This window comes from Schistosoma haematobium, chromosome 1 (assembly GCF_000699445.3).
Source record: "Schistosoma haematobium chromosome 1, whole genome shotgun sequence".
Classification (NCBI taxonomy): Eukaryota; Metazoa; Platyhelminthes; class Trematoda; order Strigeidida; family Schistosomatidae; genus Schistosoma; species Schistosoma haematobium.
The window spans coordinates 45,631,313-45,657,790 of NC_067196.1; the positions used below are offsets into that span (position 1 = coordinate 45,631,313).

General features: G+C 36.5%; 1 protein-coding gene across 2 annotated transcripts in view; it reads right to left on the minus strand.

The window, feature by feature from the left end:
* The window catches only part of MS3_00001378 (uncharacterized protein), a 38,030-nt gene extending 12,170 nt beyond the window's left edge, over positions 1–25,860 (minus strand). Inside the window, exons 1-9 of one of the 2 annotated variants that reach the window (XM_051208818.1) lie at positions 25,581–25,860; positions 24,738–25,059; positions 22,342–22,521; positions 19,448–19,784; positions 11,917–13,079; positions 8,552–8,976; positions 6,544–6,623; positions 1,712–1,884; positions 105–252 (exon numbers count right to left, since the gene is read on the minus strand). In XM_051208818.1, the coding sequence (XP_051074222.1) occupies positions 105–252; positions 1,712–1,884; positions 6,544–6,623; positions 8,552–8,976; positions 11,917–13,079; positions 19,448–19,784; positions 22,342–22,521; positions 24,738–24,935 (2,704 nt within the window). In that variant the 5' untranslated portion in view covers positions 24,936–25,059; positions 25,581–25,860. Of the gene's footprint in view, positions 1–104; positions 253–1,711; positions 1,885–6,543; positions 6,624–8,551; positions 19,785–22,341; positions 22,522–24,737; positions 25,060–25,580 lie in introns of both variants that reach the window. The other variant, XM_051208817.1, reaches the window with a different exon arrangement.
* Between the last annotated feature and the right edge of the window lie 618 nt (positions 25,861–26,478).

Below are 26,478 nucleotides of genomic sequence, written 5' to 3' on the forward strand. Positions count from 1 at the left end.
TAGGTGAATACAAAGGTAAGAGAGTAACAAGAAAGGGTTCAAAAATCAGTAGCATTTCGAAGATACCCAATACAGTCGTGAATTTTTAATAAGGAAAAACGTACTCATCGTTTTACCCAAGAATCGATGAATAATAGAAGAAACGACTTGATGATTACCATCACTGTCTACAAAAATTGCACCGAGAATCGATTCAAACACATCAGCCAATACCTTGATATTGAGCCCCGAAGAAACCTTCTTTGTAATTAACTAAAATTGTGGAACATAAACACGTTCAGAGCATCTAAATAAATAGTTATAGAGCAAATATGGATTTTCAAAATAGCACTTCTATTAAGTCAAAAAACTAAATCAAAATAAACCTAATCGATGCACACATAAACCTTAATCCATAGGTCTTAGTAAATACATACCATCCATTTAATGGTTCAAAACATAACATGATAGTCAAACAGATAAATATAACTTTTATTTAAAACTTGGTAAGTGAATGGAAGACGTTTACGTTGGAAAAAAATCAAAATCCATTTTGAGAGGATAAAATTTTAACAAAAGTCAATAAAAACAGACAACTAAGGAAATAAAGATCAAAAGATTAATAGTAATTTGAAATAAAAAAAGAGAAAAAAGTGAATGTAATTAAGAAGTAATACTGCGCCCAACACTTATAGAAAGGCAAAGAATGAATGCATTCGTATTGTTGATATCATGTCACTATTATGCAGCCAATAAGAGAAAAAATTAAATGTGGAATATAAACATTACTAATCACAAGTTAGTATAGAATAGATGGAATGTGACTTGCAGTGGAATCTAGAACGAGAGTTTCGTCATATTTGGGACTTTTCAGAGCCGATTCGCACAGGAGCCAACCAAATTTCAGTCAAAATATCAACAACGGGTTAATCGAATAGCCAACTACAACTAGTCGTAGTATTAATTCAACAGTTTACAATGACACAAAGTTGTTTTACGTCACAGTTTGGGTCACCTAAGGATCGCCAGTTCCATACTTCTGAGGAGTCCCAACCTAGACTAAAACAAATATCTAGTGCTCCCTGGATCTAAACAGTTTTCCTGCTGGTGGCATATTTCGAACAATCTGATCACACATATACTTGTTAAGAACATTTATATATGGAAATAAAAGGTCAACTAGACTGGAAATAGGAGTAAGAAGAGACAAGGATAATAGCAATAAGAGTAATAATAATAATGTGAACACAACTTGAAACCTAATCACTGGATAATAAGCCAATATTACCCTGATAATAGCCAGAGTGATTAGGTTTCAATTAGTGTTCACATTATTACTATTATTACTCTTATTATTATCCTTGTCTCTTCTTACTGCCATTTCCAGTCTAGTTGACCTTTTATTTCTATATATAAATGTTCTTAACAAGTATATGTGTGTTCAGATTGTTCGAAATGAATTGCGCTAATATATCAAATAGTTCTGATAATCTTCGTCTTCTTATTACATTGTCGAAATTTATTAACTGATTTCTAAAAATAGGTAATTAGCATCCAATGACTGTACCAACTCAATTAATATAGAAAATAAATGATCCCACAATAGAATGTACTAAGAATACTAGGCAACATTTAAGCCATCTACATAATTTGTTATAAAATAAACTCAGCGAACAATATTGATTTTATTACGCAAAAAATATTAAGCTATAAAAGAGGTGTAGTAGTCTACCTCAATACGTTCAAAATGTGAATCGGTTTGACGATGAATACTTTTTATATCATCAATGCATGCTTTCTGACTGCAATTCCCAAAATCGATGAACGGGTGGATTTCATGCTCAACAACAACATTAGCTAAATTAATATTACTGACAACAGTAGATCGTGCGGTGGTCAATGCACCTGGAAGAGAACATATATAATTATTGTTGATTTCTATTAATATAACAATAATGTTAGAAAACTAATTATGATTTATATTCAAATGCAACTAGATGGCTCAACGATGAAGTTCATTTTTCGCTTTTCCAGTTGTACAAGCAGAAAAACTACACATTGTTTGACTAAAAATGTTTTTCAACAGCTTAAATAATTTATCGAAACAAATCAAAGCCAAGTTTCGAATGACAAACAATAACGGGGAGTAACAAATAAATTATAATTAACCTCAACATCACTAAAATAATTTTGTCGCCAGATGTGAACGTTCCGTCGGATGCAATGACGATCAAACACAGAGAATCATCAAACATCCTTAGTTCGCAGGGGCCAGACAGTGTAAACCCTACCTTTTACACGTATATTAACATCACGACAGCTTCAAAGATGGACTAAAGTAGTAAAGTATTGACATACTCAAGATCAAAGAGTCCTTCGTCTATACCACCATTACCTACATCACAGCTGTTTCCAGAATGTAGTCAGTGGAAAAGTTGGACTGTAATGATGAGACTGAGCAAAGTTGCTTAACCCCCATGCTTGAATGGGTAAATGATGAGAAGTGGTTGTATTTCCTCATTCTGACTGAGGTGCTTGTATACAGAGCTTTCAAGATGTTAATAAACTTCTCGAGTACATTCTTCTCCAACCGACAATTCCAGAGCACAACTCTGTTCAATGAATCGAAGACAGTTCTGATATCAAAGAAACAGTACAATTATTGGCCTGCAATAAGTATGACGGCATTCTAACAGTTGATGGAAGGCGAAGATATGCTCAATGTATCTAAAAACTGAACGAAAACCCGTCTGCCCTTGAATCCGTTTTTAAATGTCTACGCAGTATGACGGAAGTCAGTAATTTGAATTCAATCGAAACTGGACAACCCCAGATGGCTATTTTATGGATTATGCAGGCCCTTTTAAAAGATGGTAAGGAGGACGGCTACATTCCAGGATGTCGGAGCCCCGTTTTTCAAACAACCCAGTCAGTTGTGGTGATTGGTCCCTGAGTAGTTAATGGTGTCACTTCTGTCTATTCATTAGGCCAATGGATTTCTAACGATCAAGTTGCTGTATGGCGACTAGTCTATGTGACTAGATAATAATAATATCAACCACCTAACGCTGATCTAGCCAGTTCCCTGATCAGAATTATGTCACTATTTTTTATAACTACTAGTTTAGCTCTTGACAATGATATTTACAATGAACAACTAACAATAACAAAACGATATTTTCTTAAATACACTGATTCTTCAAGAGCAACACAGTGATACAATTATTCTTACTATCCTAATAAAAAGTAATTTCTAGATAATATTTAATTGATACCAAATAGTATATAACAAATACTTAACATTAATGAATTAAAAACTACTAAAACTTGACAGGCTAAAATGATATCACACATTGACATTGAACCAATAGATAATGTGTATTGAAAAATGCTTACATACAATCAACTGTGACTATATAAAAACATATCACATTTGGAATCAAACGTATCGCAGAATACTGAAAGTAGATAACTGTTGTGGAGGAGCCTCCAAATGCCCTGGTATGGCCGAGAGTGGGGTGGGCACACCCTTCCTCTCGAAATGCTCTCACACGGCCACGCGTATACAACCCATTAGGGCTGATCAGACTTCCAAGATAAGTGAAGTTGCCAACGCGTTCGACTACTTCACTCCCTATCCTTAGTTCAGGTGTTGACGCAGACCAGTCCTGAAGCAACAACTTGCATTTAGAGGGAGAGAAGCGCATTCCAAACATTCTGGAATTGTTGCTTAGTGCTACCAAAAGACTGCATTTTATCAGCGTCTTCATCAAACAGGACTATATCGTCTGCGTATTCTAAGTCGATAAGTGGACCTCCTGGTAGGAGATCAATACCCGAGAATTCAGTCGACGAGAATGTTATTTCCATTAGTAGGTCTATGATGAAGTTAAACAAAAATGGAGAAAGTGGACAGCCTTGACGGACACCACTTGAGGTTGCAAAAGCAGATGGCAGTTCGTCAGAAGCTCTGACTCGACTGGTAACGTTCGAGCAAAGAGCCTTCACAAGGTTTATGTACTTCTGAGGTACGCCTTTCAATGACAGACACTGCCACAGAATCTCGCGGTCTACAGAGTCAAATACTGCTTTTAAGTAAAGAAAGACTGCCATTGTCGGACGCCGATAAGTATGCCTAATCGCTAAAATTGGACCACCATCCTTAAAGACTTCTGGAGCCAATCCATTTGGACCAGCTGCCCTTTCTCGTTTCAGATTAACTATAGCCTTTTGAACTTCTGCTAGAGTTGGGGGACCTACTTCAGTGCTCTGGGAATGGAGGGTAGTTGTAGAGTAGCTGAAGGCCAGCTGAACGGTTCTCTGAAATGTTCCGCCCATCGTTCTAAACGTCTGGACCGAGAGCAGATGAGTGTCGTCTTTTTCCGAAATAGTCTGACTTACACTTGATTCATTAATTCCAGTTTCTTTTATTAGTCTGTAGAGCTGTCTTGTGTTCCTATAGCCGCCACCCTTTCCATCTCTTTTGCTTTCGTTGCCCACCACTGCTCACGGTCGTTCCTTAGACTTTTGGTTAGCCTAGATCTGATTTGTTTAAGCTCTTTATCGTGTTTAGAGCCTGATGGGATGAGTTTACGAGAATCCATCAGTGCAATAGACCTAGAGGAAATCTATTGGTTCTTTGTAACCCTGTGGTTTAAATCACTGATAGATGTCACTGCTGTTTGTATAGCTTTCCAAGCAACATCTGGGTCAACCTCGTTTTCAGAACTACCTCATTGTGACCTCAGTTGTTCCTGGAACCTACTTTTGGTTTTCTCGCTACTCAATTCAGTTCTAATGGGTCTTTTTACTGTGGCTTTTTTGCGTCCAGTGAGGCACAAGCAGATGCGTGTCCGTATTAGGGCATGGTCGGAGTTCAAGCAGGTACTCCAGAATGAGCGACAATCTTGTACCGACCCTCTCCAACGATGACTGGTGGCAATATGGTCTATTTGAGTCCATCGTTGGTTTGGTGTAGGGGGTCGCCATGTTAGACGATGTCTTTCCTTATGCTTAAAATTTGTGTTTGCTAAAAATAAACGATTGTCTGAGCACAGTTGCAGCAGACGATCACCATTATCTGTTCGCTGAACCGGAATACTGAAATACCCACCTAAATGCCTTTCTGTTTGGTTTAAATTACCTATCTGGGCATTAAAGTCACCTGCTACGAGTACTATGTCTGAACGTTTAGCTTTCTGAAGAAGTTCAGATAGCTTTCTGTAAAATTCATCTTTTACTTCATCTGAGCTGCACTCGGTGGGAGCGTAGGCAGAAACGACAAAAAGGCAACGACGTGTGTCCCTATCCTTCCGAGTTCTTACGGAGCCGTTTAGCCGAACAGCACATAAACGACTGTTAACGGGGATTCACTCTAACAGTGCTTGTTCCGCCCTCATGCTTAGTGCTATGCCTACTCTTGCCAGTCCACGAGAGCTGGCCGTCGGGTCACGAGATACACGGAGGGTGTATCTCGTTGGCTCTCCGTTTTGACGAGGTGAGGTCAAGGGAATGACCACACTGGGATCCTGTATGTGTGTTTCAGAGACACAGCATACACCAATGGTACGAGATTCTAGGGTTCTAGCGAAGGGAGCTTGTTGACCGATTTGGCATAGGGTGCGTACGTTGAAGGCTCCAATGTGTAGTTTGGAGCGAGGTTTCAGTAGACATGGGACAGTGTTTTGAGCACTAGAATCGTTGGCTATGGTGACACTTGAGGAGGAAGCTGAAAGAGGAAATTTAGAGTTGAAAGTCGATGTAGGAGGAATAATAGAAAGTGAAGACGGAGGTTGGTTATGAATACAGTGGTCTTGAGTGCTGTTAGAGGTATGAGGGCGGTTATCACTTCCCGGTTGCCCACACCGTGGAAGGGTTCTTCTGGAGGTACCTGAAAAGGAAATTGGATTCGGTGTGGTCTTAGTGACCTAGGAGCGTGACCGCAGTGCCCAAGGGACAACTGCTTGAGGTCGGTCACACACGACCTTCCTATGGGTAATTTTCGTGTTAGCTCCGTACTTGTTGAGACCTTACTGCCGGAGACGGATATCCGTGGGATAAGGCGAGGTGTGCATTTTTACGGTCGACCTTTTCTAACCCCACCCCTCCTTGTGGGAAGGCAGCATCGCTGTCATGCTGGTTGCTTGAAGGAAACACCTTACTGTTGTCACACCTCTGTACAGTCAGCAGTACGACTTCGCCTTCGGACCTTGGGTTTGTTGCTTTTAGTCTTACCGCTCTTCAACCGACCTGTCTGACATGGTAGGACCTTGAGGAACAGTTGTTCCAGCCAGTATAGCTCGGTCGCTTCATCACGATAGGCAAGCCCGACCACCACGTCAAGGTAGCAACAACGGTCGGGGCAATCAGGCTTAATCTTTGACCATCATATAAATTGCCGTGTACGACTTTAAGGAAAGGCTTTATTAGTAAATCTATGACGAATCTAAACTCTCGTTTCTCTGGAATAGTTTTACACGTTTAGTTATATATTGAAAATATTTTTGAAACTTTTCGTTACATTTACATCTGAAGTGAAAATAAATAGTTTAAAAATAAGCTAACCTGGGGATGAGTGAGGACATTTTTGAAACAGATAGTTGCTTATAATATGGCCCAAAATGGAATCGCCAAGAAATTCTAACCTTTGATGCGATAAATTTTTTTTAAAAGGACAACCATTTGACGATAGTATGTCAAGTGAAGAGTAGTAATAATAATAAAAAAATAATAATAAGCATAAAATCTAAAATATATAAAATAACGAAAATGAAAAGTCATCAAAACCTAAGTAAAATTATGTTTGTAAGGAAAAACATCATGGTTTAATATCAAACAAACTAATTGGTGAAATTTAAAAATACCGTTGCGTGAAATCGAAAAAAAAAGAATGAATAATTTATTCAAGAAACAGGACAGTACAGTTTCACTTTTAAAAAATAGACTTTTTCTCTCCGTAATTACATGTACTATATTTTTCTGCTGCGGTTGTTTACCTTACCAAATGTAAACTTACAAATGTAGCAAATTATATCATATTTAGTGAACATATCTGAATTTATTCGTACTCGACCCCTGATCAATTTTGTACATTTTCTTATCCTGTTCTGTAAAAAGTTCACTTGACAATGAGATAATAAGAAATGCTTTGGGAATGTTATATTTCAGGGATACAGATTAATAGACATATGATTGTAAAAGAATGGATTAAATTTAGATCTTACTTATTGTCCAATCAGTATGTCGGTTTTGGATAGAGTTTATATATCAATACTTTGGTACAATAGGCAGATCAGCAAACAGACATATATTCACATGTACATACACTTAACATATATTGAGGATTATTCGTCTGTGCTAGTGCAAAGTAATTTATAGGATATTGAATAAGAATTGAGCCTTAAACTAGTTTAGACAAAAGTAATCCTGAGTGGGTTTGAAGCTACTATACAAATCGTCTTAGAACTAAAAACTGATTCTAATAGTTGAATATATCGAATACAAATTATAACAAAGAGTAGTGTACTCGTATGAAGTAATATTTATTAATGATCTACAGTATTATTGCAGACTTGTCATATTTTTTCCGTCTCTCTACAAAGTACGGTCTGAATTAATATGCAGTAAATTCGTTTTCCCTGCAAACGATAAACAATCCATGATAACAAAAATATTTGCAATACGATAACACTTGTGACATTTCAGTGAATTGTATAGATATCGTTAAAGGAAACTTTAAGAAGCAAATATTCACGCACATAATGAACAATCAGAAGCTTCAAAAGAACAAGTATTTTATTTTTTGAGATTTCAATATGCATTTATTCACACAATTCTTTTTCAGTTTCCTTCTTGTTATATTACTATTACACTGTGACTTGACACTATTCTGAATCATTTGACCCTTATCATATGACCTTTGTAATTTGCAAATAACACAATTTTGAAGTATATATATCGTAACAGATGCAAACGTTCACCAATTTTAACACACAATATCGTCAAATTCATTAATACATGCCTTATTTTGACCTTTGTAAAATATCACGATAATTATGGACTTATAACTGTAGAGACTGATGATAAAGTTATTGAAAACAGTTGTCTACTAAAAAAATTTCATTTTTTTAAAATTTCAATATAACTAGTGATTAGACTTTCACTAGACTTGCATTTGCCGGGTATTTTATTGTCTTTTTTTCTAACGTATTATTATTTGATACATACTATACTGAATTAAAAAAGCCCGGATGGATTCAATATTATGATTTGATCAGTCAATATATTTTTATGCTTATCCTGTAAGAGAAATGTCTATGATAGTTCAAATTCTTACGTAGAACTTTAATCCTAAGCACAAACTTAACTAATCAATTTGAACGAATGAAGCATATAAATAATCGTTTAAATAAAGGTTCTGTGTAGTTCATTTGAATGTAAATTTTATACAATTTAAAAATTATACATATATAATGTGAAAATGAGATGCTTCAAACAATTTGCCAAATCATGTTATGTGAAACTATACATTAAATTATGTAGGGATAGTTGTAGCTTATGTAACTCATCGTACCTTTGATAATTCCCCCAATATTGTCTATTAGATGATGACTGATGAGTCACAGCTTCCGCAAGCAATTCAATTTTTTTAAAACCATAACCTAGTTTTTCTTGTAACTGAAAAAACCTCTGATTTAATTCCAGTATAATTTCCTTCGAAATATGTAAGGATCTAGATGAAGGATTGAAAGCATTCCCATAGTTTAGTTCTGAATATAATTTTGGTTGTAAAAAAAAGTGCCATGGAGCTTCAACTTTGTAATGCTTATCACTTTTTAGGGTGCTCCAACTCACAGGACATATTTGAAAATAATGAAGTAAATTAAATGCAGCATATAGTCCTGAACGTAGTAAGAAACATCCTATAAGTGCTTCAATCATATCTGCCAAAGATTTATCTGTTAAACGAGTATACAGACGTGGATCATATTTACTAGCCTATAAAGGAAAAATACACAAAATAATTAAATGGTAGGAAATTAATCAATATTAACTGGTCAAATGTGCTCTGAGTAACCAGCGTCGTTGTCACATTGAAGGTGAAAAGTGTATTGTCGATTGACTATATCTATCAAACGATAGGCTGGGTGAGTCTAGGTATATCACGCGCCTTTTTTCACATGCCATTTTGGAGTTCAATGGTAGATAAGAAATTCTAAAACACGGTGTTGTAGGAAATCGTTTATGTCCATATTCAAAGTCTCAGTCCATGTATCCATGTATTCAAAGTTAGAAGGATAATCGAAAATACACTCATGAATTATGTGCATTGTTATTCGGTTCGGGAACTTCCTTACAAAGTTTAGTCTACTCTTTTTCATAGTAGGTTGAGTATGCCTTATGAATCGAACGGCAAAACACATTGGTCAAGTTGATATCTTTGTTTACAGTGATGATCTATTAGTTAACATACATGAGCTTCAACTGTTTGTTTGAGGGTTTGAACCACACCTCTTTTATTTTTAAATCAACCAGCTAGGTAGTTCCACCATTATTCAAAGAAAAGGTATGACTTCTAGTCATTCATACAAATCATCTTTGCATGGTAACGGAGGTACATTTACACAGTCTGTCATGGTCAACTCATATCATAATTAAGCAAAGATGGATAGTGGCTAGCAGTGGAATCCAGGCCGCGCGTTTCATCCTGTTTGGGACTCGTCAGCTGGATCTACCTGCATCTCAGAGTTGATGTTCACTCTGGGACTCGAACTCAGTACCGTTCGCTTTAAACGCCATCGCGTTATCCACTTAGTTACTGAGTCCTGATAGCCACTTGCTTGTGCAATGGGGGTGAAGTTTAATTCACTCGCTATTGTTTTACTTGAATCTTCTCATTGATGTTTTAGGACTGAAATTGATCAGTCTCTTATTGGCATATGTGCATACTGTGCGAATGCCTCGATATTGCCTTAATTTACAAGCTGACGAGTCCCAAACAGGACGAAACGCGCGTCCTGGATTCCACTGCTAGCCACTATCCATCTTTGCTTATAATGCTTGTAAATTAAGGCAATATCGAGACATACGCACAGTATGAACATATGCCAATAAGAGACTGATCAATTTCAGTCCTAAAACATCAATGGGAAGATTCAAGTAAAATAATACCAAGTGAACCATATCATAATTGTTGTGGCATTGTGGTATAGCCACAACAAATATTAGTTTCTTCTTTTCACACTTAATATTACTTTAACCTTTGTAATGCAGCAATACCACGTAATCCACACTTATTCTAATTGGATACTTTTACAATAATATACAACACACTGTGATGTTTACTTGCATAACTGCCTTAAAGTTTTAAAGAATTTTGCTTTCTCAATTCTCAGCCTCATGTAATTATCATCGTCGAAGTGCTGTTGTGCATTCATCGTTGATCCATACAACCGTTTTACATCCACTTCATATTAAAAGCATCTCCCCATTGTCCTTATTCTAGACTTAAATCAACTTATATAAACTGGAACAATGTTAACAATGAATGTTTCTGAGAATGTTCGCATGAAAAAGAAAATATTATTTCCATGTTAAATTACTGAGCATTTATCTAATGAATAGTCAAACTCGGTGCTGACGGATTAGAGAAATCAGATGAAATTAACACTACGTGAATATGACTGATCTACGTTTATGTTAATACAAACACGGAAATAAAAGAAAGTATCTTGATCAAATAAGCATGTTGATGATCAGCTATCTGAACGAGAGACAATATGGTCAGCTACCTAAAAAAGTTGCTGAATTATGATTTACTCTAGTAATGAGGTCCAATAATCTATCCATCAATTTTTTAACATCAAATAAATAAATGAAGTTTGAAGTGCTTTTTACTAAATTTTAGACCCACAGATTTATTTCTAATACATATCGTGCCAATTTTATCTAGGCATATACATTTTAAAGGAACGTCTTGTGAACCGAAACCGGTCCCAAGAAGCATACACATATGGTAAGACCTACCATAATTGCTGAAGGGCAAATCAACGGTGGTAGTTATTGTCGAATACACATAAAACACAGATTCGAATGCATACAAACTTATTCTTGGATGACTTGTACTCAAAAAGTTTAACGTAACAACAGGAGAGTTTTACTGAGAGTAAAATATGAAAAGTACCGAAAAGAAAGTAGTGTTCACAGTCATAACTGAAACATGGTTTATGTTTTTTAACTGCACTATGAACGATTCCCAGTCACAAATAGTTGCATCAGTGAATAGGCGTAACTATTATTATTCGCTGATTTATTCAAACCGGACTATAACCTGGTCTGACTAACAGTTGATACACTTCAAAGTCTGTTTTATGAAGATCCTAAAACTTCCTGAACAAATGAGAAGGAACTTTACCCGTACCAAATAAAATTATTTCGAGTATTATTTTTGATAGAAATTCAACTACAGAGGGCAATCAAGTGAAGTTGATAGATGAGACTAAGGAAATTAAGAAGATAACTAATTAAAGGTTGAGTTCTATTTCCTCACTGTCAAAGGTTTCAGTTGTCCTGTTTGTTAAAATGTAAATATAACTGGGCCTACGCTCAATGTGATGGAATGCGACTTCCCAATTCACCTAACATAAAATTTATATTTAAAAAAATCCATGAGTGTGTTTAAAGGGATACACGTAAGAGTACACAAAAAAAGAATACGTGGCTAAATAACAGACTTCATTATGTACCAATCGGGAAATAATATATGAAAATACTTGAAAATAAGAAAATGGAAGCTATATAATATGGTGAAGTAAAGAACTGCAAAAAATTTTCTTTATTGAATATAAATATATTCAATAAAGCAAATTAAGAACAAATAAGTGAAATTTTTGGGACGTAAGTAAAGAAACACTGAAAAAACCTTAATTTGTCACTAACCTCGGACGCAACAGAGTAGCATGGGGGTAAAAAGTGTTCTGGTGGCGAAAATGTTTGACCGGTACAATATTCATACCATTTCAAGTCGCAAGCAATATCGCAGAGATGAGCATTCGATACAAGTGAACCTCTTTTGGAACTTAAACACCCTTCGTCAGCATCTTGTGGATTGGTGCCATAAACACATAATGTAGATATAAAATGCAGGAATGAATCGCCATAAAATTCTAAACGTTCAAGATCTACTGCATCTCGAGCTCCGAGTAATGTAGTTGGTTCAATTAGATTATTAGGGTGAGGGCAAATTGTAGATTTCCCTAAACTTTCACTATAGGCTTTATTATCCAATTGTTTATCTATTTCTGAAGTTGTTTCATCCACTTCAAAATCAAAGATATTTTTTTCCATTGGTTCACCATTCAAAAAAACAGGAACACTTAAACGATCAGGGACAAGTATGGTTGTATGAGAAAGTGAATCATTGCTTAGAGTTAATGAATTTATTCTAATTTGAGAGAATGGTTGAGGACTTTTCAGTTCATAATTCAACTCTGTGAACAGTTGTGAGGCTAGTAACGCTCGTGACATTTGGTAGAGAATTGTTGGTATCAAGGAAACTTGGAACCAAATCCATGATGACAATGGATGCACTAAACAAGCATCAGATAGGAACACTGATGGTTTGATAGATGCTTTATTTTTCCTTAGACCCGCACTAACTTGAGTCGAATTTTGATGACGTGTTATTCTCAGACATTCAAACAATGGTAGTGATGGATTTATTGTGAAAGATATGTTTCTCATCTGTTGATATTTAATTCTATAGTAGTCAGAATAAGTTAGAGAAGAAGCGCCTTTGACATTTTGAACATCACCAAGTTTGGAAGCAAGGGTTTCCGGAAGAGGACTTGAAGCAGTTTCCGAACTAACCTTTGAGATAGAAAACATACCAGGATCACTATCCGGTAAGTGATTAGGTTTGACGACCAAACCAACCCAATTGTCTTCAGGTATTTGACTCAATCGAATTCGCCATTTAGGCACAATACCATGTACAGGTTTAACATGCGTGGACAAATTATCATCAGCTGTTGAAATTCCAGTATCTCGGCAAACAGACCACTCTAGAAGTGCGTTGAGTGCTTCATAATCGATAGTATAATCTAAAATGATAAGGTACATAAAATATATCCAGCATTAACATTTAAAAGTATCTTGCACAATCATAAGATATACCATGTAATTTGCAATTTAAGGTTGAGAACAAACTGAATGTCATGATCTCTAGTAGTTATGTCAGAAACAAGGATTACGTGTAGATTTAACGGCAACTTGTTCTATCGGAATTATTATTCTAATTCATAAGCATCTATCTTGAGCCCGAAATTAAGCAAAATAAAGACATTATATGTGAAAATTATATTTCAAATAATCTCAGTGATTGAAATTTAAATAATTCCAACGTTTCGTCCAGTTAACTTGTCTGGACTTCTTCAGGGTAATAATAGCTGAGATTATTTCAAATATAATTCTCACATATAATGACTTCTCTATACTCGGCGCCCAATTTCTGTCAAACTATTCGTTCTAATCTTGACAATATTAGTACAAAATAAAGACAGTTCGGAGAAAATCTGCTTTCCGACGATATCGATTACAAAAGTTGTACAACCGTATTCCTGGTTATTTTATGCAAAACAGTCTATAATAAAACAGAAAGGTATAAAGTGATTGATTGAAGTGTCAAAAGTTAGCCAAAAATTCCAAGTGTCTGATAAAGTTGCGTAATAGTCGGTGTAATAAGAATAGAAATATTTAAGAGGGAGATGTGAGAGATTGTCCACTTAACAAATAAAGAGAGAAAAAGATGTATCAATAACAACTTATAAAATAAGAGGTGTTAGGACTACAGTAAAATGGGAGATTGGACACCGCTTCTGAGCACAAAGACCAGGATTTGATTAATTAATTGCCAAAGCCTCTATTGTGCATAGATTTTTCATCCAGCTTTCTTTAGAACAAATTATTCAAACTTAGTGAATAATTGCATATGAACATTCCGGTGGACGTATATGACCATATCTTCAACAATGGAAATAATAAATAAATGATATACTTGTAATATCCCAGTGAGTAGAAAAATTAGGTTTCCTGACATTTCATGACTTAGTGTAAGCTACTTCATCAGAGAATAAATAACCAAATCAGAATTAACCCCAGTTTTTGGAAATAATAGCCGATTTGCAATTACCTGTGGATAGCTATGCTAGGTAGTTTCGGGATAAGCGCTTGGAAGGGGCACAGTTTGTGGACCCGCTACAGCATGCTCCATAAGGACAAGTAAACTGGTGAATACACGCTGAGGTGCAAAACAATCTGGAAAGCTCGATTATCGGAACTGAGGAAAATATTGACTTCAAATGAACAATAAACTATATTCTTCAACAGACATCTGATGAACGGATATATCAAAGGTAAACTGATGCTTTTATCGTAGGCAACTACATGTAAAGCAACTACGAATACGAAGCTATATTAAACAATTTCGTAGAAAACAAAACGGTTTCCCGTGCATTGTCTTTATTTTGTCTAACCCAAAATTAACTATCCATCAATACAATATAAAACGGCCACCAAATGAGACTATTTTCACAGACAAAAATGAGCATCTTATATGGTTATAACTGATAAGGACATAAAACGAATAAAATGCAATACGTGTAGTGAGAACGTACTAATGACAACATATATTCAATAACCGGTAAACGTATATTAGATTATCTTTGATTATACACGTTATGATCTCTTTAATTATGACCCAGCTGTTCTAATTGCTAAGTGTTATTAGAACACTTTACTTCACTCGATAAGTCCTCAAACCAGAACACGGTTGAACAGGAACGCAATTATATTTCACACAAACAAGATAGAATGGGAGTAAGAAATATAAAAAGAAATACGTTAGCATATTTGGAATTTTAAACAAGAAGCTTTCTCCAAGTATCTGCTGGCGCTAATTAGCTAAGAAATGGTCGATCAATGTGCTCCAACACAATCCATATTCCGCTAAAATTACACAACGCAGAAAAAGCTGCTTCTTAATCCTAAGTGAAAAAAAACACCTTTTGAGATTTAAAACCAAGAGCTTATTAGTATGAATTCTAATTTCAAATAGTCAATCGAACGAAACGTAGAACTCGGTAATTATGTACATTGGTTCGATTCGCCGAACCGCAGTGACGCAACAAAATGAAATTTTAAGGACAAAGTCCAGGGTAGTTGAGATAGTATCAGTGGTAACGGAAAAAATTGGGCATCGAGGATACGATTCAAGAAAACACAACACAAATAGTGAGAAAATGGTTGAGGAATTTGGAAACATGGACTCTACAAAAAGACGAAGAAAATGTAAGTTAGTGAAATAAAAAGATTATGAGGAATTTAGAAACCTGAAACTCAGGGGAAGACAAAGAGTAAATCCATATGTGCCCTTGCAAACGATTTTGCCAACGACATTCAAAGTCTCTAACTACTAGTTACGATAATCACGCTGTCACGACCATGTATTCTATACCTACCTACATGGCTCAGTTCAATTGTCAGTGACTTCATAGACTGATGCCACATTTTGGTCTGACCGCTACTAGCCTTCTTCCAACCTATTTTTACATAGGTTAACATCGCATTGACGTAGATGGGTTCGGTTGCATCTAACGACAAAACTATAAGTCTGCCAGTTAGATTGTAAAAAACATCCTGCCCCTAAATTTCTTGGTACGGCTGAGGGTGAGGAGAGTCAGCTCTTCTCAAAATGCTCTCACATGGCGACGCGTATACGGCCTCTGCCAGGGAAGTCCTACTCACTGCCTTCTCGCGGCAGGGGTGTTGTTTACGAAGTTGAGAGGACGAAAATTGAATGTTCGGCGCTTTGGCCGGGTTGGTGGACACGGGGGATTCACCTAGAGGAGTTGGGAAACCCTGATTCCAAACAAATGGCGCACATGGGCTCCAGGATCCTGAAGGAACAGATGGTGTGTGAACCAATTACTGGTAGCCGGCTACCATGGGACTGCATATCCTTACGTTGTTCCACTGCCTTGGGGATCAGATCTTTGGGTCGAAAGCTCCAGGTGTGGTCCCCTAAGAAAGCCACCTGCTTCGGTCTGGGCACCCGGGTAATATCACAGCCCACGTACAAATCAAGTGACTTGTGTGGCGCATATGTATTCGGTGCCCCTTTGTACCAACATTTATGCGTTCAAATAAATAAATAAATAAACGAAACATCCTACTCAGGTTTTCAAAAAAGAGATAACTAAATAAATCAGTCTCAAGTCGCAGTGAAACCAGATCTGACCATAATATGTTAAAATGTGACCTATGAATTTTCGTACCATTAACTTACGACCAGAGGAACGAGACACTTCTTGGTTAAACTACGAAAAACAGATACCTACATGCTGTTGATTAGTAATTTTAAGATGAAAGTAAACGTCTACACAGCAGTGACTGGAAATGTGTACAATAAGTAAAAATTAGTTGGTAAAGGTAGAAAAATGGAAGAGCACGAATAGAGTTCATGAACATACGAGATTTCTGTGTCCCTGAAAGTTGATCGACTAACAGAGATTCTTAGCCACTTACACAGTGAAAGGTAGGGTCTTATTCACCTGATTGGAGCATAATTGAAATCGTGGATTGATTGAAGTTAAACATTAACACTGTAGGACGCTGGCTCAGTGGTTTAGAGGTCAAGCGTTCGCGTGCACGATCGTGGATGCTTACTGCTGAGGGGTGCCGTACTAGGAAGAAACGATGGCCCAGCCCTTCCAAGCCTTCAATGATGGTCTAACATTGGTCGTTTTATGATTTCGATGAAACATAATTAAAACGCTGATCGTCAGGTTTGTGTTCAAAAAGCGGAATATCATTTCTGATTTGTGATCGATCAGCCGTGGTTGACAAGAAACATTAGATTAATTGTACACGTCTTTCCCAATCTAATCTTCTTACGCACTTTAAAAAACCATACCACTACCTTAACGCTCTACCACAATAAAATGTTAACCATACACGATAAAGACTTTAGCACTATCGGAATCTACTACAGATCAGAACCACGTAACATTATTCCCCCTAAGAAAACATTACCTAACAACCATAACACTGAGATACTCGCATTCATTGATAAGACCTTAACAAATAAATGAATTTGAGCAGCTGAATTCGTGAGTCCATCTAAACTAGATCACCAGTGAAAACCTGGAAGCATCAGACGGTCGTTTCGTCCTGGTATGGGACCCCTCAGAAGTGCGCATCCACGATTCCGCAAGGGGGACTCGAGCCCGGAACCTTCGGTCTTGCGCATGAACTTCAACCAACCCATGATCTTGTGCAACCCTACATCTACTGATGGACAACTGTTTTACACCCGACACAGATTGGACACAACTGGTCACGGCTTCTCATTAGAATTTCAGGAAATTCATCTTGAAGATAGTTACTAATGAGCACATGATTGTTATCTAAATAGGGATTCGTGGAGATTGTAGTGATGTTAACAGTTAAATTAGTGAGTCGACCTAAGCTGCTGAGGAGTCCCTGACCAGGACGAAACAGCCATCCGGTGCTTCCAGGCTTTCAATGGTGATCTAGCTTAGATCGACTCATGAATTTAACTGTCAAAATTACTACCATCTCCACAAATCCCCATTCAAAAAATAAATAAATAAAAATAAGTTGGTGTAACGAAAATGGGTAGGTATGATAGATTAATTTAATTACACAGAGGCAGAAACTAGTCGAAATACATGAATAAATTAATAAATAATTATCTCATTGAGCAGAAGTCGATGTCACAACTAAAGGACCAGCATACTGTGTGGCGATTCGATCTATTCTAGCTTATAGATATGAAACGTCACCAACAACGAAGGACTTACGTAGGTATCTTTGAAACACTGCGCGTAATTGTTGAAAACACAATATATTGAGGTTAGAGTTAAGGTTGCAAACGAAGATGGTAAGTTGGTCAATGGAGTGGTGTGTCTTCATCAATTGAGATGGTTAGGACATGTGTCACGTGTGCCCAACCGCCTCCTACCTCGATGGGCAACATTGGTCCAGAAGTAGGTTAGATGAAAGACAGAGGCGGCCAAACTAAAACTTGGCATCAGCCCATGACGTCACTGATAATTGAACCAACTCATGTAGATAGGTGTAGACTACCTGGTTGGGGTTTACAAATTTAGCATAACCACTAGTGGAAAACGATGGATAAAACTGCCCAGGATCGACTGCGACACGCAAATGCATTTACTTTTCGTCACCCTTTACATCCTTAGCCTCAAAACCTTCCCGTGCCTCCTCTCGTCGTTTCTACTACTAATACTATGACTATTTCCCTTATCGGGGATGTCCTGATATTTTCATACCGTCATCTTAGTGTGATGTACCAACTCGGACTAATGCACATACGCGCTAGGTCCTATGTTGTGTATGACTGATTAACTAATTATTGGTAACATGTACACAAGAAGGTGGCATTAAATGTAATACCAAGGACGCAAAATGCCGTACATGGTGCCTGAAAGTGGTGCTTCCAGCCAACAAAACTCTAAAGAGTAGTTAGTTTATAATCATATTTTAGTTTAGCAGTAGAAATTTGCAAATTAGTAAGGTCGTTTAGTCGAATTTCACGATGTTATCGATAAGAATAGGAAAGGCAATGTTAAAGATGTTTGCTTAGAAGCGGAACATAGAAGTTTCGAGATTTAAATACACTAGATATATTCGATATATTCAAGAGAAAACCGGAACATTCCAAAGGCTACAATGAAGATCGGTAAATACAGATACTATTAGAATAATAAATCAACAACCTTCAATTATGACGCTCCCAATCAGGGGATTCACGGAACATAATGAAATCAAAACAAATCGCATGAACCAACAAAGTTTAATAAACAGTAGAAGTTTGGGAAAAATAACAACTAGGACTAGATCTCTTCACAATTAGAACACACAGGAGCAAATATGCAAATAAATCTCATGACTGTCTGGCTTATCCGTAAAAGTTAAGGTAAGTTATCATACGGCAAATCAAATCACAATAAGAAACAATGTGTTGAAACATTAAAGCTACAGGTATTGAACCCATGAAACCTGGTTTGTGTTCGTAGCTTATTTTTATAACATTAGACTCCTTTTCATTTCTTCACCGCAATATTTTTCGACCATTTTCCAATTTGCAATTTCATTCCAAAAACTGACTTATTTTAACTCATTACTTATTATCACTCACCTGTGCCCAGTTATTTCGGCACGTGAGCGCCTACGATTTTTCACCACTACATTTTAGAAGCCTTTTTATATTGTATATAGCTAAAACAATTATTGATCCAAACACGCCACTTATTATAATATTTATTGCATTTCTATAAACCCTAAACAACATTCATTTTAGTACTAACTAACACTGACACGGAAGTTCTAAAAAGTATCATATAACTAAACAGATTGTACGGTTTACCTGGTAGTCTAATCAGCGTCACCAATGACAGGATATTTGCTTTCTCGGGATTGAATGATAAGTCACCAAATCGATCAAAAAGTACGACGCGGAGAGATTCGGGGATATTCGTTGAAGAGTTTTGTTTATCGAAATGAGCACGGAGAAGAGGATCTGATGGTTTATAACCAACATGAGACATATGAGCAATATTTGTAATTAATTCGGCTATAACATGATGAGCTGATTCGACACACTCTAATTCTTTCTTATTTAGTGTAAGTTTCCCTGTTAATCGAACACGTGAACGAGCCATACCGCGAGTTAGGTAGATAGGAATTCGACAAACGTAGTCTTTCTATTGGTATTTCAAAATGAGAGAAAATAGACAATTTGTTGATAAGCTTTCCTTTGAGAACTTTTTGATTTCCTTTGATGAAATATTGTCAATAAAGGAAACAGAATATGATTCGGTAACCATATATGAGTTTTTAAATCAGAGCTACGTTAACCATACTAATTATGTAGGTTAATAATACTGATTAAGTGCTCAAAAATCATTTATGTGAGTTCAAACTTCGAATTCAAAGGTCAGTGATGCCCAAACCAACAAGCAGTATCTCTAAAATAAAGGACGAATCGCGCGTAAGGAAAACAGTATATATATATATATATATATATATATATATATATATATATATATATATATATATATCTGATAGTGGCGTGACAGATGAATCTGAGCTTGCTTTATGATAATCTCAGCCTATATCGTCCCATAAAGATACCTCTCAAAGGGTGAGCTGTGTAATGGTGTGTAATGTAAACAGTTTTGTTTAACATCTATAAAACCTGACCCCGGAGTCGAAGATGTTTGACCTCTGTCTGTGTTAGACAATTTTTATCACAAAACGATAGCTCACAACTGATGGAAACAATGAGTGAGTTATGTCAGACATAAAACGTGTATTTCATATAACCCAATTAGTGTCAACTTAAAACCACGACTTCAGTAGCATGAATACCTTACTCATTTCGTCTACGTTGCGTCCAGACCAACAATTACTCGTCAACGCTAAGGCGAAATGAAAATAGCAGATAGGTAATTAGTTTGTGACATCGTTGCTGGTTTATTCGTGCATTAAGTGTGAAAATAGGAGGTGATCAAAACGAAATGTACCCGACTAAGTGTATGCCGAAACAATCAATCTATTCTTGTATTTTAATTTTGTATTTAAAAAAGGTTGTAGATGGTGGGAATTATCAGGGTGTAAAATGGATGATATGAACATGACTTCCGAAATATCTACACAAACTCTTATTCGGTATTAGTACATCAACTCGTAGTAGCGACATAATAAAACACATGGGAAGACCTTTATGATCTCTACCACGAATTACGTAAACTATTAGCAGTGAGTTCGAAATAAAATGAGTACTCTAAATCATATGTATAAAAACTTAGACTGGACTCTGTTTGAATAATAGTAATTTCTCAGAAAATTCATTTACTTATTTGAACATATAAATGTTGGTACAAAGGGGCACCGAATACATATGCGCCACACAAGTCACTTGATTTGTACGTGGGCTGTGATATTACCCGGGTGCCCAGACCGAAGCAGGTGGCTTTCTTAGGGGACCACACCTGGAGCCTTCGACCCAAAGATCTGATCCCCAAGGCAGTGGAACAACGTAAGGATATGCAGTCCCATGGTAGCCGGCTACCAGTAATTGGTTCACACACCATCTGTTCCTTCAGGATCCTGGAGCCCATGTGCGCCATTTGTTTGGAATCAGGGTTTCCCAACTCCTCTAGGTGAATCCCCCGTGTCCACCAACCCGGCCAAAGCGCCGAACATTCAATTTTCGTCCTCTCAACTTCGTAAACAACACCCCTGCCGCGAGAAGGCAGTGAGTAGGACTTCCCTGGCAGAGGCCGTATACGCGTCGCCATGTGAGAGCATTTTGAGAAGAGCTGACTCTCCCCATTCTCAGGCATACCAGGGTATTTGGGGGCACTTAGAAAGCCGATATTTACCTATGAATTAATAAGGTAGAATTCATATGGAAGTGGTTTATTTTAGACTAGTAAGGTTTAATTTGGCGGATAATGTTTACCTTTTCCAAACAGATTAGTGTCATTTCTGGTAACTGACTTAGTCACTAGTCTTTTGAATAAATAGAACCTATAGTGACCAGCTTCAAGGAATAATAGTATATTCTGGTTTGACAGACAAACATAAGCAGCGCAGAACTTCCTTCAATGTAAGATGGTTGGAGTTATTGTAAATCATATTAAAATCGCAAAAACTTAATAGGCAGAAAACCAAGAAAAAAATAATAATAGTAGAAAAGCTAGAGGACAACAGATGAGATAAAAGCGATAAACAAAGTAAGTGGATCAAAGACTAGATTCGTAACTAGAATAAATTTATTGAGATTACTACGACTGATTCTCAATTGTGCAATCTATTCTCCAACTACTGATGATAATTACCTTTTGGAAGCAAACGAAGAAGCTTGAACCTCACTAAATGGCTCATACGAATGGACATTGATTTCAGGGACGAAAGTCTTGCAACATCTAGTTATGTATCAATGTTAAATCGTACCCATACGGAGGTTTGATTATGACATATAACTAGCTAACTATCGACAACTAAACATTTGCTAAAAGCAGACATTATATAGTAGATCACCTTAAAATAGTAAATGTGAAGACTATAAAGAACTATTTCTTTCGTTAACTAAACCTTAGAAAAATCGGGTTTAATTATGAAGCCAACTAGAACCACCATAGCTTGCTAATTGCACGATCACGATGATAAGCAGAAAAAAGTACCATAAAATACCTAGTCAAAGGATTGAAACATACACAAATAATTCACAGATATTCATGCACATATAATTACTTTGGATATTTGTTTGGAAAACAAAAGTCCGATAGTTGTGTTTGTGTCTCGAAAACATGTTGTGGCAAGTGAACATAGCTGAGTTATTATGTCATTCCTTGGGAGAGACCAAGTATACAAATACACTGTCGACCCACAGGAGGGAAGTGTTTGGTATGGGAACGATAAGCATCTAACCTTCTGAAAAAAATGTTTAAAAAATATTATATGATTGGTAGTAAAAGTACGTGGTAAATATAGCATTGTCAACTAGCTTAATTTTTATTCCTACTTAATGAGCTTTTAGTAAATCTACTTGAACCAATAAAACAATGTTGAATTTGTATTTTAGCACTCTTTTAGAACAATATTTCACAAAGTAGTATCTTCTAAATTGTACTTTATTTCCAAAAAAATGCGTACTATTAGCCATAAAACCGTGGTAATTACTTGCTAGATTAATTGGATTTGGGTTTGTCTTATGTTCGGTCAGAGACTGAAACATTAAAATTACACAACACACACTTTTTTACAATATACCCTTCTTATCAACTGCTCTTGAGATGATCACTTTACATAAAGCTTGTCCATTATCAAAAACTGGAATTTTAAAAGCTTAAAATAAGGGATGATGATATTATTAGCTACCTGTTCACGCTATAAATTAGTTACTCATCTATATGAGATAAATTGTTTTTCATTAATAGAGTGGTTACACACAACTACATGTCATCAGAGAATAGACTAAACAGACTATATTTACCACTGATATAAGAATATATGCACTCGGTAAATCGATGTTTGCACAACACAAGTATTACACCCTCAAACTTTTGTTAATTGCCAACTTACTCCCACTAGCATTACTAGCTATATCGGGCATCAGAACTCTAACACAAGCAACATAAATATGTCAGGTAAAGACAAAACTTTAATTACTAGGCTTTAACTAATATCTATTTGAACCACATTCAAACGCGTTACAATCTCTAAAGGTATAAACACCTAAATAAACTAGTTCAGCAACGAATGAAGTAATCGAATGGTTTTTCCGAAAATTTACTTTGAAAGGTAATATTCGCATCGATAAGTCCAAGTTGAGTTGATGGATAGAAAATCATGGTAAGCTATACGAATTCTAATATACAGTCCACGAAATGATAAAATTTTAGGGAAACGGGCTGGTTATTAAGGCTGCTATTAGCACCACCCATTACCTACTTTTGGGTTCCTAAATGACTGCTTCTATCCATGTTTTATGTCGAAAAATTGAGAATGGAGAGAACTTGTACCAACGAAAACCCGAATCCATAAAATATGAAACAATTAGTGAAATAAACCCATTCTATAAACAATTAAGTTGATAACCTTTAATAACTGTGATGTTGTTGATAGTACAAGTCCAAACTATGAGCTTGAAGTTACTTGGTAATTTTTGTCTTTTGATTTTACTTACTGTCCCTATAATATACTTATTTTTATTTTTACACTAATGATGTCAATTTTCTCCTTATTTCTTATCAGATTTTTCTTTCTGTATGTTGACATGGTGTAGCAACTTAAACTGAAAGTCATCCCAGACCTGAATGACTCTAATGTATTATTTATAGATATATGTAATAATATTTAGACAAGCTTTCCATTACTTGGTAACCATGTACACATCAATGTATCTGGTTATTAGTTATAATTAATTAATAGATGGAGTCACCCGTGTTCGTCTATAAATCAGTAATAATCATCGTTTAATAAGCTGTATTAAAATGGACGATCAATAAAGCGATTATCACAGAAGGTAAGCGGATCGACTCCATTACAGTTCTTTGTACAAGTGAAATAACCTTCGTAACTAGTACCTAAGAGGATATTCTGGAAATTTCAACCTCGGGTCGATCCCAATTAACTTAATGAGTATTAGATAACAAATCGTGTGTAGAACAAAGGATAGGAAACGTCGACGAGAATACAGTGAAGTGATAACTAACCTGTGTGAATATCACTAGCATCTGGTCTGAGCCATGTCGGTAGATGCAGGCTACTCGGTTGGGGTCCGCGTGACTTTTGTAACCGATGGTTGTAGACTCTGTGACATGGCTCAGAATCGATCACAATGGCGTAGGTGTATACACTCCCTGTCTTCCCTTAAACTAAGAGATTAAAGTCACTTCATATCTCTCTTTCAACGAATTAATTCTTTCTTCCTGTACTACATCCTCATACGCAGTCTTCCTTTTATATATTACCACCATTGACCTAACCACTCCTATGAATCCGGTGTTCATCTTGTTGTGCTAATGAGGTATGGCAACTTGGACCGATGCATATATTTGCCTGGTCCTACGTTGTAGCTGACTGACTGTGTGAATATATTTCATATACATAAGATGGTACATGAAAAACAAAGTACTTTTAATTACCGGAACTGGGTAGTGCTGGTATCTGACGTTTTGTGGAGTATATTGTAGGCAGTTCTCCTTTAAAGAATCATGGTCCAAAGTGCTAGTAGTTGAAGATATACTAGATGTTTTGGACGATGGTTCTGAAATTACTGTAGGAAGCAGCTCTCGCTCAATGTTGAAAGGTGTAGGATTATCACTAACTGGAGGAGTCCACATGAGTTCTATTCAAATGGAAATAGTGAAACTTGGAGGCCGTTTTTTTACAATAACTGATTGGATTAATCTTGTTTACGAACACCGAACCTTTTGTTATTCAGTCAAAACGTCGTGACTCCCAGATCTGAAAATTAATGAATTTAGTTAATCGGTATTCATAAAACAAGTTGTCAACTGATTCCTAGAGGATGAATGGTATGTATTAGCTTTAGTCCTTGAACTAGGCACAAACGTAATCCATTAGCTTTAATTTGTGGATTATAGGAACTTTGACGAATGCCCAATGTCCATGTGCTCTTAATGATATTTGTGACTTCAAATAAGTCAGTAGTACAAAATGACAAACAAAGACGGAAAGCAAAGGTCTCTACAAACTGAGTCAATCTCATAGGTGGTGACCTGAATGGTGATTAGATCCATGCAGTTTTCCTTCGCCGTGGACACTGACGTGTTCTAAAATCAGTAATGATAGTAACAGTTACTTATCCCGAACTTTGAAGTTAAAGCTACTTTTATTACAAACCACTACAGTGAGAAAGTCATATTCGCGTGTCTATCTACAAATCGCCATTTTCACAGGTCATTAAGTTATAATATTTGGATATATATACATGCATAAATATAGATGTACATATTTATTTGTACCAAGGGAAATCTGCTATCTACTAAAGAATACTCATGAGACAAACAGATGAAATGATAAAGACCATGATTCTGAAGGTCACAGCTGTAGCGGTAAATAAATCCTCAAAATAAATAGCTCTGTAAGTTTTCGGCATTGGATGCTGGCCACATTGGTTTTAATGGACTTACTTAGCTGAAGGCGCTCGATCATGCATCCACACCAGATTGTAGCGGCAAATAAATCCCCAAAATAAATAGCCCTGTAAGTTTTCGACATTGGATGCTGACCATATGTTTTAGTGGACTCATCTAGCTGAAGGCGCTCGGTCAGGCATCCGCACCAGATCACGTGTGGTAACGCCGTGCTCAACATCTACCGCAATCGCTAGCCAGATTAGATCAGAGAATTCCGATATATTGGTAATCGCCAAATACACTCTTCCGATCTCCTCGACTCTGTCTTTTGATTACTCTGAGTGGGAATGAATTATATTAGGTGTTACTGGTAGAAGCGTTGTCAAGCACTGAATACCTGTGTCATCTTCATTGGTGAGCCCGACGTGATCTGGTACACTTAATTGCAACTGTGAGTCCGTTCTTTTTTGGGATTTATATATACTATTACCTTATTTATTATTTTTTTTATACATTGTGATATTTTTTCCTCGTGTTTTAAGATATCTACATATTAGTCCCTCGTATTCTCGTACCTAATATTCCCCTATGACCGAACAGACTCTTAAAGTATTTAAGATTAAAACCATGTCCCCACCCTCGTTCCAACTCATACCTTTCTGGCCCGACAATATCGAAGCCTGGTTCTGTTACGCAGAAGCCGACTTCCACGAGCACGACGTGAACGACACACGTGCAAAATTCCTCGCAGTAGTCAAGGCATTACCGCGCGAATTCAACAGGT